The following is an 18295-nucleotide window of genomic DNA, read 5'->3' as shown; positions in this document are numbered from 1 at the left end:
TTGGGGCTATTTTGCTTCCACTGGTCCTGGAGCCCTTGTTAAGATCAATGGCATCATTAACTTTACCCAGTACCAGGACATTTTAGCCAAAAACTTGGTTGCCTCTGAATCTTGGCTGCAAGTGGATCATCCAGCAATACAATTACCCCAAGCACACATCAGAATCCACAAAGAAATTGTTAATTGACCGTAAAATCAACATTTTGCATTGGCCATCTCAGTCTCCAGACTTCAACCCCATTGAAAACCTGTGGTTTGATTTGAAGAGGGCAGTCCATAAGCGCAGACAGGATATCAAAGATCTGGAAAGATTCTGTATGGAGGAATGGTCTAAGATCCCTCCCAACGTGGTACCAAATCTCATAAAAGATTTATGAAAAAGGATCAGTGCCGTTATCATCTCAAGGTATTGAAAACAGGGGTGCCAATAATTTTGACCCATATCTTTATGAGAAAAATATTTATTACTTGTTAAACAACATCTCCTTCTCTGAGCAATTCTATTAGTATTTTTTGTTGTTGTTGTTGCTCACTGTATATATTTTGTTTGTTTGTTTGGCCGATTGAATGCTTTCCTCTTAATAATAGTAACTACTTTTTCTCTTAGATTGGCAATATAGCAATATAGGGGTGGTGGACTAAACTATCTTTAGGATGGGATAATTGAGAAGTTTTACTTTGTGGGACAATTATACTTCTAGCAGTCTTACAGCATATTTGTAACTATCTCTCTATCTCTCTATTCTCTCCCTTTCTCCCTCCATGTCTCACCACTCAGTCTCTTACGCCAGTTAAAAGATGGCTGGTGGCTATGGGAAGTTAATTTCAGATTGTTATATATATTAATTAATTTCAGTTGGCTCTCTCCAGCTCACTATCCCTCCTTGGAGGACAGGGGGTTCACTGAGTCACTTTTATTTGGGGGGGGCTGCAGACTCCCTGCCCCTGGGCTGAGGAGGCGAGTGTGTCTGAAGGAATGGCTGATAACTGAAGGGAGGGAGAAGTCTTTCGTCACAATCGTTTTCTTCTTCTTTTTTTTCCATTTGAGCCATGTCTCAGAGATGGGCCGAGTGCCCCTGAAAGTTTAAACAAAATGCCTCCCCTGAGAGTCCAACGCAGAAAGCCCTTTAGGGGGGTGTCACACAAACACACACACACACTTACCTTACCCTTAAGTGGTTAAGAACATTGTTCCAGTAACCGAAAGGTCGCTGGTTCGACTCCCCCAGCCGGGCAAAGTGGAAAGATCAGCCGTTCTGCTCTTGAGCAAGGCAGCGACAGGGCGCCGATGATGTGGACGTCGATTAAGGCAGCCCCCTGCACCTCTCTGATTCAGAGGAGTTGGGTTAAATGCTTAAGACACATTGCTGTTGAATGCATTCAGTTGTGCAAATGACTAGGTATCCCCTTTCCCTTCACGTATTCTTATCTTTGATGATTTTCTATTGTTGTTGCATGGTGTATACCATGTGTATCCTGTATGTATGGCTAATAAAACTTGAAACTTACCTGACCTGCCAGTGTGCTCAGGGAATGGCGTCTCTGGATTTAAGGGAAACAAGCTGTGATTATCTTGTAACTCCTCCCTGGTTAGGAGCGACACTGTCTGAGGTGAAATATAGTTTAATAAGACCGTTTATAAACTCATGAGCTTATAGTTTGGGACACTTGTGTACTGACAGTTGACAGTGATACTGTTTATTTCAGTGACAACATGTTGCAGCTCTCTCTTGTGAAGGGAGCAGTGAGTCTGTGTGAGTGGAGATGGACAGGGCTGCTGCAGCATTGCCGCGTTGTGGATATTTAACACGTTAGCTTTGGCAGAGTTGTGTGGTGTGAAAACACACTGATTTCCTAAGTGCCAATCATATCAGCCTCGCCGTGAGAGAGGAAGCAGAGAGCAAACATCTGTGTGTCTTTGTGTGTGTGTGTGTGTGTGTGTGTGTGTGTGTGTGTGTGTGTGTGTGTGTGTGTGTGTGTGTGTGTGTGTGTGTGTGTGTGTGTGTGTGTGTGTGTGTGCCACTGGTAGCAGACTGGCCCGTGTCTGTCTGACTTTCTGTCTGTGTGTGTGAGGGTGACCCTCCTTCCCTCCCTGGGTTCAAGAGGCCCTGGCTTCTCCTACATGTCACTATCACCCTGAGTTACGACACCAGGGTCTCTACCTCTCTCTCCCTGCCTCCCTCCTTCTCTCCCTTCATCCATCCCTCCTTCTCTCCAGCCGGGAGTCACCCATCCGAAACGATGTTAAAACAGGGTCATCCCCCGCGTGCACTTAAAGGGTGTCAGTTTAACCTGCTCTGAAATACTTACGGCTATTATTATATCTTATAAATCATTAAGAAAGTTTAATTATACGAACATTTCATGGAGGAAATGTGCAAGATGACACATGGGAAGGATAATTTAATGGGCCAGCAAGTCCCAGCACTGTGAGAGAAAATATTGAGGTTAGGTTTCTTTTTTACTGCACTGCCGTAGGGGTGGGGAGACAGAGTTAGAGAGAGAGAGAAAGAGAGAGAGACAGTGAGGCCTCGTCAATATCCACAGCATGTAAAAATAACTTCTCATTTCACTCTTTAGACCAGGAGGCTATTCTTACTGTTTATGACATGAGGTTTATGATATGGAAATGTGAATGCATCACGTCTCCATATCATAAAACTCATGTCATAAACAGTGTCAACGTTATGATCACTATGTTTGATGTACAGTTACAAGATGACATGGCGTCATACCCTGAGTTGTTCTGAACAGAATGAGCCTATGTTTGTCTATTGAGAAGAAACTTTGCTGCGGAACACACACCTAAATGCACTAATGCCTCCTTTCTATGCCCACCAACATTATGTTCTGTTTCTCTGAATTGCCTTGTGAAAGCCTAACACTGTAAGATCGTATTTTATAACGTAGCTAGTCGTGTTGGAAATACAACAAGCTTTCAAATGATGCCCACCTGACCCAGATTGCGATATATAATGGTCCGTTTTGGGATTGAGTAAATAACAACTAATTGTGTGGTGGCGGGGATGCAAGGTTGTGCTCTAAACAAAACATTTACAAGTGTACTTGCTTTAGTTCCTCAACAGCACATCTAGGAGAGCTAAAAAAAAAACACCTTATAGTTGAAGACTCTTCTTTGAGTCATAAAAGTGCATTGAAATGACTTAGGAACTGTGTAGCCACTTGGAGACACCAGTTAGTCCTCTCATTCAAGCCCTTGTCATTTTTTTTGTCTTATGTTGCACCTACCCCACATTTTCCAGGAATATTCTTATCATGTTTCTGAATGTATCCAGAGTATTTTCAGATTTCGTTATCAACAAATGCTGCGAAAAGTACCGTAAATGTAAACTGCACACAAAATCAAGTGTAATGTTTGGATTCAGTCTTGTGTCAGGTGAACTGTTGTGTCCTCAACTTTGGTCTAATAATTTCCCGTTATCTCCAAACTGTTCCCTTTCAATTGCTACCAGGTTTATGCATATGTTTCATATTTCTTCTGTAAGAAACATTTCAATTTAGCCCTATCCATATAGGCCAATTCCCATGAGTGTAGAGGGTTAATTGATGTTCCTAAACACATATATAAATCGAAGAGTTAAGTTGCTAATGTTCTATATTACTAAGAAACTCTATAAAAAAAGCTCTATAAAATGGGAACGTAATTGAGTTTATTACATTGCTAGGTGTTTTTTTCGAGCGTGGTTATTCTACAATAATAGATTCAGTTAATGACAGTGGAACATCTGCTAATTCATACAAAAGTTAACAGTTATTATCATACCTGTGCAGATGTTAATAGGAAATGAATTGAATGCAGGCTGGTATATAAGGAGACATGAAAATACCTAGAAATGTCCTGTTCTGCCGTTGTTGTTGTTGTTGTTGTTGTTTGGGATGTAAGTGATACATGAAATGTCTCTTTAATCAGACGTCTGTCAATCCAACAGGAATTACTCTGGGTTTCAAGTAGGTCTGGAGTTTGGGGAACCCCGGTTAGCTAGCTAATGTCATTAGCAAAGGTTAAACAGTAGACAAAGGTGGGAAACAAGGAGTCATTTTTAAAGTTAACGTTACAGGTATGAAATATTTTGTTACTTTACCTCAATTAAGCTTGCTATTATAACTAGATATTGTGTTAGGCTATGATGTGTCGCATTTCATTTGATGCAGGCTGGCTAGTTTGTTGCAATGTTAGCTAACGTTAGTTAATGTCAACCAATTTGACTAGCTAACTAGCCATAACTGTCTGGCTTAGCTAACTAGCAATGGAGTTGAATATTCATTTAACGATAGGTAACTAGTTAAACTGCTTAGTAGCTATACGTTTTCCAATAACGTTAATGTCAATATTACATATTGTCGTTTTAAGCGCAAAACGTACGCGCGTAAAATTAGAGGTTAGCTAGCGTTGGCTATCCTATGAATATAATATCCACAGAGTTAACATTACTATTATCTTTAATATAGTTAAGGTTAACGTTACTGGACTGATCTGATGCTGCCTACGATTAATGTTAACAATTATCGTTTAGTAGTGTCAAAGTCGCGTCAATTCAAATCTGGTATTAGGAACAAAAGAGGTCAACACGACTTCTAAGATATACTAGTTATTTTAATTAATGCAAAAACCTTCAATGGTAAACAGTGGAGGCTCCTGAAAAAATTCTCAGGGGGGGCAATTTTTCTGATGATTTAGGTGACCTACACACATTTAAAAAAAGATACAGTGGGGGAAAAAAGTATTTAGTCAGCCACCAATTGTGCAAGTTCTCCCACTTAAAAAGATGAGAGAGGCCTGTAATTTTCATCATAGGTACACGTCAACTATGACAGACAAATTGAGAAAAAAATATCCTGAAAATCACATTGTAGGATTTTTTATGAATTTATTTGCAAATTATGGTGGAAAATAAGTGTTTGGTCACCTACAAACAAGCAAGATTTCTGGCTCTCACAGACCTGTAACTTCTTCTTTAAGAGGCTCCTCTGTCCTCCACTCGTTACCTGTATTAATGGCACCTGTTTGAACTTGTTATCAGTATAAAAGACACCTGTCCACAACCTCAAACAGTCACACTCCAAACTCCACTATGGCCAAGACCAAAGAGCTGTCAAAGGACACCAGAAACAAAATTGTAGACCTGCACCAGGCTGGGAAGACTGAATCTGCAATAGGTAAGCAGCTTGGTTTGAAGAAATCAACTGTGGGAGCAATTATTAGGAAATGGAAGACATACAAGACCACTGATAATCTCCCTCGATCTGGGGCTCCACGCAAGATCTCACCCAGTGGGGTCAAAATGATCACAAGAACGGTGAGCAAAAATCCCAGAACCACACGGGGGACCTAGTGAATGACCTGCAGAGAGCTGTAACAAAGCCTACCATCAGTAACACACTACGCCGCCAGGGACTCAAATCCTGCAGTGCCAGACGTGTCCCCCTGCTTAAGCCAGTACATGTCCAGGCCCGTCTGAAGTTTGCTAGAGTGCATTTGGATGATCCAGAAGAGGATTGGGAGAATGTCATATGGTCAGATGAAACCAAAATATAACTTTTTGGTAAAAACTCAACTCGTCGTGTTTGGAGGACAAAGAATACTGAGTTGCATCCAAAGAACACCATACCTACTGTGAAGCATGGGGGCGGAAACATCATGCTTTGGGGCTGTTTTTCTGCAAAGGGACGAGGAGGACTGATCCGTGTAAAGGAAAGAATGAATGGGGCCATGTATCGTGAGATTTTGAGTGAAAACCTTCCATCAGCAAGGGCATTGAATATGAAACGTGGCTGGGTCTTTCAGCATGACAATGATCCCAAACACACCGCCCGGGCAACGAAGGAGTGGCTTCGTAAGAAGCATTTCAAGGTCCTGGAGTGGCCTAGCCAGTCTCCAGATCTCAACCCCATAGAAAATCTTTGGAGGGGAGTTGAAAGTCTGTGTTGCCCAGCGACAGCCCCAAAACATCACTGCTCTAGAGGAGATCTGCATGGAGGAATGGGCCAAAATACCAGCAACAGTGTGTGAAAACCTTGTGAAGACTTACAGAAAACGTTTGACCTGTGTCATTGCCAACAAAGGGTATATAACAAAGTATTAAGAAACTTTTGTTATTGACCAAATACTTATTTTCCACCACAATTTGCAAATAAATTCATTAAAAATCCTACAATGTGATTTTCTGGAATTTTTTTCTCATTTTGTCTGTCATAGTTGACGTGTACCTATGATGAAAATTACAGCCCTCATCTTTTTAAGTGGGAGAACTTGCACAATTGGTGGCTGACTAAATACTTTTTTTCCCCACTGTATGTCCAGCAACAACATGAAGACAGGGGCAGCATATAAGTCAATGCCAGAAGCATTTATTGACTGATCTCAAAAGTGTTGGCTTACAAAAGCAAAATAAGTTATCACAGTAAAAATAATCAAGGGTGTTCTTTCACATTCCTCAACACTGCATAAACAATATGCATTTCCATAAACAAATGAAATATCAGCTGAAAATACAGCATCTTGGTATTTGTTCAGATTGCAGGATCAACAAGAGCTTTTACCACATTTTTTTGCCTCATGGTTGAATTTGAAATATGTGCACCTGAGCATAATTCACAACAAGCAAGCAGGAGCTTTTGATAGAGGCTACTGAAAACATTGATGCAAGTTATTGGTAATAAGAAATTTTTATAGACTTCCATATTCTGCCCTCTTGTATAGATTTGTGAAAATGAACAGTGATAGACATTTTGCCTGAAAACAGAATTTGAAAATAATTTCTAGAAAAGGTAAACACAGCTATCTGTATGGCTTTGTAAAAATGAACAACTATATTCTGGCCAATTGTATAGATTTGTAAATATGAACAACCATATTCTGGCCAATTGTATAGATTTGTAAAAATGAACATGAACAGATTATTATTTTTTTTAAACTTTTTTAAAAATGAAAAATAACTATTTTAAACAACATCAACTGTGAACTGATTTGGGCGTGTGTGTGTTAAAGAGACAGACAGGGAGGGACAAAGAGAGAGAGAGGCTACATTACTTGTACTGAAACTGTTCTCTTCTCTCTTTCAATGCAGCAAAGCGTTCAATGACTTTCTCATTGAAATCAGGCATGCTGAGGACTAGTTCCCTCTCCATGGAAAGCATGGCCAGTGCATTCAGACGTTCCTGGCCCATTGAATTTCGCAGGAATGTCTTAACTCGTGTCAAAGTTGAGAAACATCTCTCAGCTTCAGCTGTTGTCATGGGAGTAGTTATGAGGATGTTCAACAGAGTCACAGTCTCAGAGAACGTCTCCTGGAGGTTGTAGCTCATGAGAACCTGGTACAGTGCCAGTGCACCACGGTTTGACTTTCTCGTCGTCGGCAAAAAGACCGTTCAGTCTCTCCAAAGGCACACTGGCGATTGAGACTGAGGTTGATTCCGAGATGGGAAGGAACTCAAAAAAGCGCTCCTGCACTTTGTGGTTGCTATCTATGTACCTCAGCACAAGCACCAGCTGTGTCTGTGTAGAAACGTCCGTGGTCTCGTCAGCTTGGATAGCTACGAAGTTCGCCGACTTCACCTCCTCCACAATATGTTCCCTCATGACCGCTAGCATACAATCCAGTAGCTCTGAACGCTAGCCATCTTTTGATAGTAGTACGTGAATTGATTGACGCTGCTACCCGCTCTTTTCTTAGTTACGTTCATGGTTATGTTACGTATGAGGAAAGTGCGTAAGTGCAAGCCCTCAGAAACCCATAGAGATTGTATTGAAAGCTCTGATATTTGAAAAAAATAAGATTTTACATGAGAGGCTATGACAGACTTCTGGGGCGATTTTCAACCTGACTGAAATCGCCCCAAAAGGGGCGGGGCCATTTGAAGCATGACTTTAGCCTGATTGGACATTTAGTGGCAGATCAGACGTCTAGATTAGAACACTGATAACTACTGTTGCCGTGATATAATTGATTAGAAAAAAAATCCCTTTTCCCGTTTGGCAGTGCGTCGCCCATATCGCCCTAATGAACACACCGCCCCTGATGGTAAATATGATGTTTCGTATATACGGGCTCTCTGAGATGTCTCGCAGGACACCCCAGACAACTAAAAACATTGTTCCAGATTCAATACTCAAATACTCCGACAGAGAAAGTTTCCCACTTCTCTGCTGGCCAATTAGAGTAAAGACTTGAGCGTGGTTTAAACTTTCTCAGCCAATCCGTTGGTTCAGGGGTTGGTCTCATCTCCTCGGCGCCATTTGTTGCACACTTCAGCCAGGCACAAGATTATCATAACAACCTATCATAGTTTGTCTCCGTACTGCTGTGCTGTTTGTTGCTACTTGGCTACCTGCCAAACTATTCACGTTTTACTTTTAATAAACGTTTAATCAATCTTTGTGTTCAACAAATTTACCAACTTTTTAGTTTTGTCCTCACTCATCTTTTTTCGTTAAACTTTTTCACCCCGGACGTTTATCCCGAGACAGAAGAGTCATTTTCCTGTGCGTTTTAGCTGCCAACTTTACGTTATTTTCCTTTTTTCCATCGCAACTTTTTTTCCCTTATTCAACTTTTTCACTCCGGACGCTTTATCTGGACATGGTTCATCAACATCTTCAACAGCCGAAGCTAAGTAGTAACATTAACATGATGTCTTCTAATTGCAGTCGCTGTACTCATAATATACAGGAGAACGATCGCCCTTACGGTGAAAATAGCTGTGCTACAAGCCCAGCTTCAGACGCAATCGTTAGGCAAGGGTAATCTCAGTGTAGGAAAGGAAGAAACAGCGTCTGTGCCACCAGTAAGTACAGACAGTAACGTTAGTATAAATCCCCCCGCACAGTCCCTGCAGCCGGACAACTTTCTCATGGCTTCTGGAGGGAAATACTGTTGGAATGCTCAACCGGTGTCGCTCATTCAGCCGACAGAAACCTTCAACCGGTTTTCCCCATTATGTAGCGAGTCGGAGTCTGAGTCTGAGTCTTCTCTAGTCTCTACTCCTCCCGTTACGGGGTCTGAGACGCCGAAGGCTCCCACCATTAGCTCTGACAAATTGAAAACCCTAGTCATTGGCGACTCCATTACCCGCAGTATTAGACTTAAAGCGAATCACCCAGCGATCATACACTGTTTACCAGGGGGCAGGGCTACCGACGTTAAGGCTAATCTAAAGATGGTGCTGGCTAAAGCTAAAACTGGTGAGTGTAGAGAGTATAGAGATATTGTTATCCACGTCGGCACCAACGATGTTAGGATGAAACAGTCAGAGGTCACCAAGTGCAACATAGCTTCAGCGTGTAAATCAGCTAGAAAGATGTGTCGGCATCGAGTAATTGTCTCTGGCCCCCTCCCAGTTAGGGGAAGTGACGAGCTCTACAGCAGAGTCTCAGCACTTAATCGCTGGTTGAAAACTGTTTTCTGCCCCTCCCAAAAGATAACATTTGTGGATAATTGGCCCTCTTTCTGGGACTCACCCACAAACAGGATCAAGCCTGACCTGCTGAGGAGTGACGGACTCCATCCTAGCTGGAGGGGTGCTCTCCTCTTATCTACCAACATAGATAGGGCTCTAACTCCTCTAGCCCTACAGTGAAATAGGGTGCAGGCCAGGCAGCAGGCTGTTAGCCAACCTGCCAGCTTAGTGGAGTCTGCCAATAGCACAGTCAGTGTAGTCAGCTCAGCCATACCCATTGAGACTGTGTCTGTGCCTCGACCTAGGTTGGGCAAAACTAAACATGGCGGTGTTCACCCTAGCAATCTTATTAGGATAAAGACCTCCTCCATTCCTGCCATTATTGAAAGAGATCGTGATACCTCACATCTCAAAATAGGGTTACTTAATGTTAGATCCCTCACTTCAAAGGCAGTCATAGTCAATGAACTAATCACTGATCATAATCTTGATGTGATTGGCCTGACTGAAACATGGCTTAAGCCTGATGAATTTGCTGTGTTAAATGAGGCCTCACCTCCTGGTTACACTAGTGACCATATTCCCCGTGCATCCCGCAAAGGCGGAGGTGTTGCTAACATCTACGATAGCAAATTTCAATTTACAAAAAAAAAAATGGCGTTTTCATCTTTTGAGCTTCTAGTCATGAAATCTATGCAGCCTACTCAATCACTTTTTATAGCTACTGTTTACAGGCCTCCTGGGCCATATACAGCGTTCCTCTCTGAGTTTCCTGAATTCCTATCAGACCTTGTAGTCATAGCAGATCATATTCTAATTTTTGGTGATTTTAATATTCACATGGAGAAGTCCACAGACCCACTCCAAAAGTCTTTCGGAGCCATTATCGACTCAGTGGGTTTTGTCCAACATGTCTCTGGACCTACTCACTGCCACAGTCATACTCTGGACCTAGTTTTGTCCCATGGAATAAATGTTGTAGATCTTAATGTTTTTCCACAAAATCCTGGACTATCGGACCACCATTTTATTACATTTGCAATCGCAACAAATAATCTGCTCAGACCCCAACCAAGGAGCATCAAAAGTCGTGCTATAAATTCTCAAACAACACAAAAATTCATTGATGCCCTTCCAGACTCCTTCTGCCTACCCAAGGACGTCAGAGGACAAAAATCAGTTAACCACTTAACTGAGGAACTCAATTTAACCTTGCGCAATACCCTAGATGCAGTTGCACCCCTAAAAACGAAAAACATTTGTCATAAGAAACTAGCTCCCTGGTATACAGAAAATACCCGAGCTTTGAAGCAAGCTTCCAGGAAATTGGAACGGAAATGGCGCCACACCAAACTGGAAGTCTTCCGACTAGCTTGGAAAGACAGTACCGTGCAGTACCGAAGAGCCCTCACTGCTGCTCGATCATCCTACTTTTCCAACTTAATTGAGGAAAATAAGAACAATCCAAAATTTATTTTTGATACTGTTGCAAAGCTAACTAAAAAGCAGCATTCCCCAAGAGAGGATGGCTTTCACTTCAGCAGTGATAAATTCATGAACTTCTTTGAGGAAAAGATCATGACCATTAGAAAGCAAATTACGGACTCCTCTTTGAATCTGCGTATTCCTCCAGGGCTTAGCTGTCCTGGATCTGCACAGCTCTGCGAGGGCCTGGGATCAGGAGAGACACTTAAGTGTTTTAGTACTATATCTCTTGACACAATGATGAAAATAATCATGGCCTCTAAACCTTCAAGCTGCATACTGGATCCTATTCCTACTAAACTGCTGAAGGAGCTGCTTCCTGTGCTTGGCCCTCCTATGTTGAACATAATAAACAGCTCTCTATCCACCGGATGTGTACCAAACTCACTAAAAGTGGCAGTGATAAAGCCTCTCTTGAAAAAGCCAAACCTTGACCCGGAAAATATAAAAACTATCGGCCTATATCGAATCTTCCATTCCTCTCAAACATTTTAGAAAAAGCTGTTGCGCAGCAACTCACTGCCTTTCTGAAGACAAACAATGTATACGAAATGCTTCAGTCTGGTTTTAGACCCCATCATAGCACTGAGACTGCACTTGTGAAGGTGGTAAATGACCTTTTAATGGCGTCAGACCGAGGCTCTGCATCTGTCCTCGTGCTACTAGACCTTAGTGCTGCCTTTGACACCATCGATCACCACATTCTTTTGGAGAGACTGGAAACCCAAATTGGTCTACACGGACAAGTTCTGGCCTGGTTTAGATCCTACCTGTCGGAAAGATATCAGTTTGTCTCTGTGAATGGTCTGTCCTCCGACAAATCAACTGTACATTTCGGTGTTCCTCAAGGTTCCGTTTTAGGACCACTATTGTTTTCACTATATATTTTACCTCTTGGGGATGTTATTCGAAAACATAATGTTAACTTTCACTGCTATGCGGATGACACACAGCTGTACATTTCAATGAAACATGGTGAAGCCCCAAAATTGCCCTCGCTAGAAGCCTGTGTTTCAGACATAAGGAAGTGGATGGCTGAAAACTTTTTACTTTTAAACTCGGACAAAACAGAGATGCTTGTTCTAGGTCCCAAGAAACAAAGAGATCTTCTGTTAAATCTGACAATTCATCTTGATGGTTGTAAAGTCGTCTCAAATAAAACTGTGAAGGACCTAGGCGTTACTCTTGACCCTGATCTCTCTTTTGACGAACATATCAAGACTGTTTCAAGGACAGCTTTTTTCCATCTACGTAACATTGCAAAAATCAGAAATTTTCTGTCCAAAAATGATGCAGAAAAATTAATCCATGCATTTGTTACTTCTAGGTTAGACTACTGCAATGCTCTATTTTCCGGCTACCCGGATAAAGCACTAAATAAACTTCAGTTAGTGCTAAATACGGCTGCTAGAATCCTGACTAGAACCAAGAAATTTGATCATATTACTCCAGTGCTAGCTTCCCTACACTGGCTTCCTGTTAAGGCAAGGGCTGATTTCAAGGTTTTACTGTTAACCTATAAAGCGTTACATGGGCTTGCTCCTACCTATCTTTCCGAGTTGGTCCTGCCGTACATACCAATACGTACGCTACGGTCACAAGACGCAGGCCTCCTAATTGTCCCTAGAATTTCTAAGCAAACAGCGGGAGGCAGGGCTTTCTCCTATAGATCTCCATTTTTATGGAACAGTCTGCCTACCCATGTGAGAGACGCAGACTCGGTCTCAACCTTTAAGTCTTTACTGAAGACCTATCTCTTCAGTAGGTCATATGATTGAGTGTAGTCTGGCCCAGGAGTGTGAAGGTGAACGGAAAGGCTGGAGCAACGAACAGCCCTTGCTGTCTCTGCCGGGCCGGTTCCCCTCTCCACTGGGGTTCTCTGCCTCTAACCCTGTTGCAGGGGCTGAGTCACTGGCTTGCTGGTGCTCTTTCATGCCGTCCCTGGGAGGGGTGCGTCACTTGAGTGGGTTGAGTTACTGACGTGATCTTCCTGTCTGGGTTGGCGCCCCCCTTGGTTTGTGCTGTGGTGGAGACCTCTGTGGGCTATACTCGGCCTTGTCTCAGGATTGTAAGTTGGTGGTTGGGGATATCCCTCTAGTGGTGCGGGGGCTGTGCTTTGGCGGAGTGGGTGGGGTTATATCCTTCCTGTTTGGCCCTGTCCGGGGTTTCTTCGGATGGGGCCACAGTCTCTCCGGACCGCTCCTGTCTCAGCCTCCAGTATTTATGCTGCAGTAGTTTATGTGTCGGGGGGCTGGGGTTAGTTGGTTATACTTGGAGTACTTCTCCTGTCTTATCCAGTGTCCTGTGTGAATGTAAGTATGCTCTCTCTAATTCTCTCGTTCTCTCTTTCTCTCTGAAAACCTGAGCCCTAGGACCATACGTCAGGACTACCGGGCATGATGACACCTTGCTGTCCCCAGTCCGCCTGGCCTTGCTGCTATTCCAGTTTCAACTGTTCTGCCTGCGGCTACGAAACCCCTACCTGTCCCAGACCTGCTGTTTTCAACTCTTTAATGATCGGCTATGAAAAGCCAACTGAGATTTATTCCTGATTATTATTTGACCATGCTTGTCACTTATGAACATTTTTGAACATCTTGGCATGGTTCTGTTATAATCTCCACCCGGCACAGCCAGAAGAGGACTGGCCACCCCTCATAGCCTGGTTCCTCTCTAGGTTTCTTCCTAGGTTTTCGCCTTTCTAGGGAGTTTTTCCTAGCCACCGTGCTTCTACACCTGCATTACTAGCTGTTTGGGGTTTTAGGCTGGGTTTCTGTACAGCACTTCGAGATATTAGCTGATGTAAGAAGGGCTATATAAAATAAAATTGATTGAAATTGATTGATAGTGAGAAGAGCCAGCTCCCTTAGACATCATTCCTATGTCCAAGGAAGGCTCACAGATCACAAAGAACCAGTATAGTCTAGCATTTGAAGACACAATCCTTATCTTATTTTACCCCCTAAAACAGCTCTTCACATCAATCACAGCCTGCCAGGTGTCACAGCCTACATTAGCCCAGTCAAGAATGCATTCTTTCTAAGTTAGTCATCCCATCAATTTAGGAGAATAATAAATCCCCAATAGTAGTTAACTATAATATTTTACTCTAAATTAGTTGGCTAGCCGGTTAGCTAACCTGGCTAGCTAGTTAGCTATGCTGCAAGCTAAATTGGGGGGAACTAGGGTAGGGCGCCCTTTGATTTGGAGGGATTGCAGCTCTAAATTGTCCTAACTTTTTGATCAACCAAAACAATATCTAGCTAATGTTACATTTTAGAGAATGTAACTAACTCTAGTATGAGTGTGCAATCCACGGTGGTTTGATACAATGTGTTATGTAGCTACTGTAGCTAGCCAGTTTGTCGCGTTTTGATTGAGATTAAACTGGCTAATGCACCGTTTTATTTTCTCTTCCTCAGGGCTACATTTTGTGACCACAATCAGTCATTTAAAAATGAAGTGTCCGTCCAACTACGATGAACCCCGGTTTCCATGCAACATGGAGAAACATGTCACATACAAGGAGTCGGGCCTGAAAACCTCCCCACTAAAGGAATGCGTCCAAGTAGTAGTCAAACCACAGCTCTCACCATGTGTCACCACCGCTGCCAACTTTTGCCTCAAGGATGATGTGAAAGGTGTTCACAATAAGGAGAACAACCAACATGATGGGGTACTTGACGAGGTAAACCTAGGCTGTGAAGCATTCGAGGACAGCGGTTTCCTCTCTTTACAGAACAGCCAGATAGAGGACGTTGATAACATAAAGGAACTAGAACAGTCTCCAGGACAGGATATATTCTCCCCATGTACTCCAGTTGCTGATTATCACAAGGCTAAGCATACTGCCTCAAAACTCCCCATACTGAAGTTTCAACACGCTGTATGCCAAGATCTCGCCAACAGTTTCAAGAGGACCCATAGCTATGACTGGTCTGTCATTAGCCGGCTAGCAGAGGACTCCGGCCTTGAAAGGGTTTTGGGTGGGAACATGGGCCTTGAATGTATGGCTGTTTTAAAAGCACTGCTGGAGAGGGACATGAAGCACATCCTCACCAGGATCCTGCGTCTGCTAGGAGATGTCGACTTGATAAGGTAAATGACAAATGTAATAAGGTAAACATGTGACCTTTACTGGTCCTATGACAATTGTACAGGTTTTTCAACATGGAAATGTTTTTATACTCTTATCATGTATTCATTCATGGTGGTTTTCTTCACAGCTGTAGAAAAGTGAGCAAGACCTGGAGAAAAATCTACCAAGACAAGTCTGCACTCCGTAGATGCGACCAGGCTAAACAGAGACTCAGGGTAGCGCTAACATTTAACTGGGGGTTCCTTTAGTCATTGTATACCCTTTATCAGGTGTCAATGGTTTTGAACCACATTGATGGTTTGTTTTTTTTAGCTTGCAGAGGCTCCAAACTTTTCTAATCCCTTATGCTGATATGTTCTTAATCTGGATTCATTTACAGGGGCTCCTTCAAGTACTTCAATCTTAATTACCTAACCATAGGGTAATCCACTGCATGAATATTGTTTGGTAAATGGCAATGTCCGTTTTTGTTGTAGGACCCAAGAACTTCTGTAGGACTGGAGAATGTCGGCTCTTTGACACGAGACGCCGCCCTGTCCCGGGTTGTAATGACCTGTATGCAGAGGGTAGCTTCAACCCCCTTATCCATAAGTCTAGCTATAGGATGCTCTCCCAGAGAGAAGGCACACCGTCGCTGTACTGCTCCCAGCAATCTCGCTTCAGAGAATACCAAGCGGTGACGGTTGCGCTATTCACTTTGCATGTAAAGGTTCAGAGGACATGATGGTGCTCAGTGTGTGTACTTATTGAGAGTTGGTGTCACCCTTCAATCAGTTCTAAGAAAGTAATTGACATGTTCATGTTACAAGTGATACAATGAGTGAGTTATGCTCCGTAGCCTTATACATTCTTTGCTTGTGTTCTCTAGGCTGCCAGTTTGCTGAAGCAGCACGAGTCGCTGAAGCCCTGTAAGCGCTGCGGCTCTCCTGCCAACGCAGATGCCATGAGGGCCACCTGTACCCGCCTCAGCTGTGCCTTTGACTTCTGCACCCTGTGCCAGGGCCCTTTTCATGGCTCCTCAGCCTGCCACACAGGGCTGGCCCGGGGGCCTAGCAGCTCCAGAGCCATCCTCATCGGCAGCGCTCGCAGCAAGAGGAACGTCAGGCGCCTGTGAGATCAACGCCGCCCTGGATGAAGACTCAATAACGCACCTTTTTTAAAAACCAACTAAATTTTAACTATTATTTAGTAGTTTTATTCATGGACCTTTTAGCCCACTGCCTCCTCTCCACATACCAAAGGGATCTCGGCTATTGGAATACCCTGTATTAGAACACATTTGTATTCTGTGACAATCCCGTGATGCCAGGTGTTCGGCATTTGTCGTCAGAAAGCGACAATCTTACTGGAAGCCAAAAACAGAATGTTTACCTGAATTGTACATTCATTTTATATTTCTTAATGGAATATCCGTCCGTAAATATATTTGTCTGTTAAATGTGAAATGTAAATATTTATATTGTTGAAATAAATTTATTTTGCGATTTTCTAAATTGTTTTGTTTTTCTCCCAATTTATTTTTCTAAGCTACATACCGCCAGAAAACGCGCATGCATGCACAAACTTATTTTCAGAATTTAATCAAGCCGCGCATGTCACAATGCCACTTGCTTCAAAAGAGCTGACAACTGGTGAAACTAAGCCATTCATCCATTGGTGCCATACTGCAATGTATTTTCCAATGTAATTGGTAGTCCAGTCTTGTGGCTTTAACAAAGGTCTTCGGCCTCAACATGTCACCTCTTTTATAAAGGAGTAATGAAGCCATTGATGCCAATGAATTCATGAAAATGCATTACTTTTTAATTACAAATGAATTTCCACCAAGCTGCAAATGATTAACCTCAACTATGGCTCTCTCCTCTTGCTCCTCTCCCACATACTGCACAGAATTTCATATGCTTCTCTGAAATCCTCCGATTACTCACTATCTGGAAAGATGCATTGTTAACCTTAAGGAGTTGAAGACTAGGCATAGCTGAAAACGGACATTCTTTACACATTGACACCAGTGATTCATACACCCTTCCTGGTCAATGATTTCAGGCAATTAAGATATCATCAGTACATTGCTCAGGATAGCCGCTCAGTGGATTACTCTACTGAGGGTTTGATAATGTGCTATATCCGACTGACAACAGACCCATTATTCTAACAGTTTAGAATGAGGTGCAATTTGTTTTATGGTTCCTCTGTATGCCCATCGGAGTGGAGCCAAATCACAGCTGTCTAAAAGCAACTCATGAGGTCCATGATAAGTTGACGACCCTCATTTTTTATGCAGACTAAAGGCTACATCATGTCAAACAAATTACTGGTATTCTCCAATAAAATCAAATTGGATGTGTAGGCTTATCTGTAAAGTTCATGTGTTTTTCACATATTGGGGGCATTTAATAATTGAGAAATGTAACAGCGATACTATACTGTACGTTCAATTAAAAAGTCTCTGGGTAATACAAACACAATTTCTCCCCAGTCTCACTAAAATTGATTTCATAGGCCTTATCTGCTGCCTGAAATAATCAGTGGTGCTTGCTCAAAGTCTATATGGTAAAGCAACGGGCCAACTTATTTCACAATTGTATCATCTTTCAATAGTGAAACATAATGCTCTCTGTGCATTAAAAGCATTTTGCTGTCACTCAAAAGAGATGCCTTTGTTTTTCTCCTGCAGACCCAATACATCAGTGGTTTTTCCAATTAGCCTTCCTCTCAGTGCACGTCCTCCCAGTCCATCGGTGTCTGGCCACAGTTGTGTCAGCTCCCCTCTGTGCACCTCTATCCTGGGGTTGCTCTCTATTGCTGCCTGCTACACAAAATGTCAATGTGCAGTTGACCGTTCCGGCATGTGTCCTGCCAGCCGTGGTGACAAGTAGCCATTTTTGTGACTTCCCCCTCCTGCTCTGGGCAACGCCCTCGGGGGTGGAACTACACTGAACAAAAATATCAACGCAACATGTAAAGTGTTGGTCCCATGTTTAATGAGCTGAAATAAAAGACCCCGGAAATGTTCAATATGCACAAAAAGCTTATCTCAAAATGTGTGCACAAATTTGTTTACGTCCCTCTTAATGAGCATTTCTCTTTTGCCAAGATAATCCATCCACCTGACAGGTTTGGCATATCAAGAAGTAGATTAAACAGCATGATCATTACACAGGTGCACCTTGTGCTGGGAACAATAAAAGGCCACTCTAAAATGTGCAGTTTTCAACTGTACCGGACAGATGGCAGACAGCGTGTATTGCGCCTGTGTGGGCAGACGGTTTGCTGATGTCAACGTTTGTGAAC

At 42.7% G+C, this 18295-nt stretch overlaps 1 protein-coding gene across 2 annotated transcripts; it reads left to right on the top strand.

The window, feature by feature from the left end:
- The first annotated feature begins 14382 nt into the window (after positions 1-14382).
- Positions 14383-16455, top strand: LOC121559994 (F-box only protein 5-like). 2 transcript variants are annotated; one of them, XM_045216257.1, is made up of 4 exons: positions 14383-15000; positions 15129-15216; positions 15478-15567; positions 15870-16455. In XM_045216257.1, the coding sequence occupies exons 1-4, from the start codon at positions 14405-14407 to the stop codon at positions 16113-16115; spliced, it is 1020 nt and encodes a 339-aa protein (XP_045072192.1). In that variant the 5' UTR covers positions 14383-14404; the 3' UTR covers positions 16116-16455. The 2 variants fall into 2 exon arrangements, with proteins under 2 accessions (XP_045072192.1, XP_045072193.1); XM_045216258.1 differs by lacking the exon at positions 15478-15567.
- The last annotated feature ends 1840 nt before the right edge of the window (positions 16456-18295 follow it).

Source organism: Coregonus clupeaformis, unplaced genomic scaffold, assembly GCF_020615455.1.
Source record: "Coregonus clupeaformis isolate EN_2021a unplaced genomic scaffold, ASM2061545v1 scaf0652, whole genome shotgun sequence".
Taxonomy (NCBI): Eukaryota; Metazoa; Chordata; class Actinopteri; order Salmoniformes; family Salmonidae; genus Coregonus; species Coregonus clupeaformis.
This window is presented reverse-complemented; position numbering and strand designations above follow the sequence as displayed.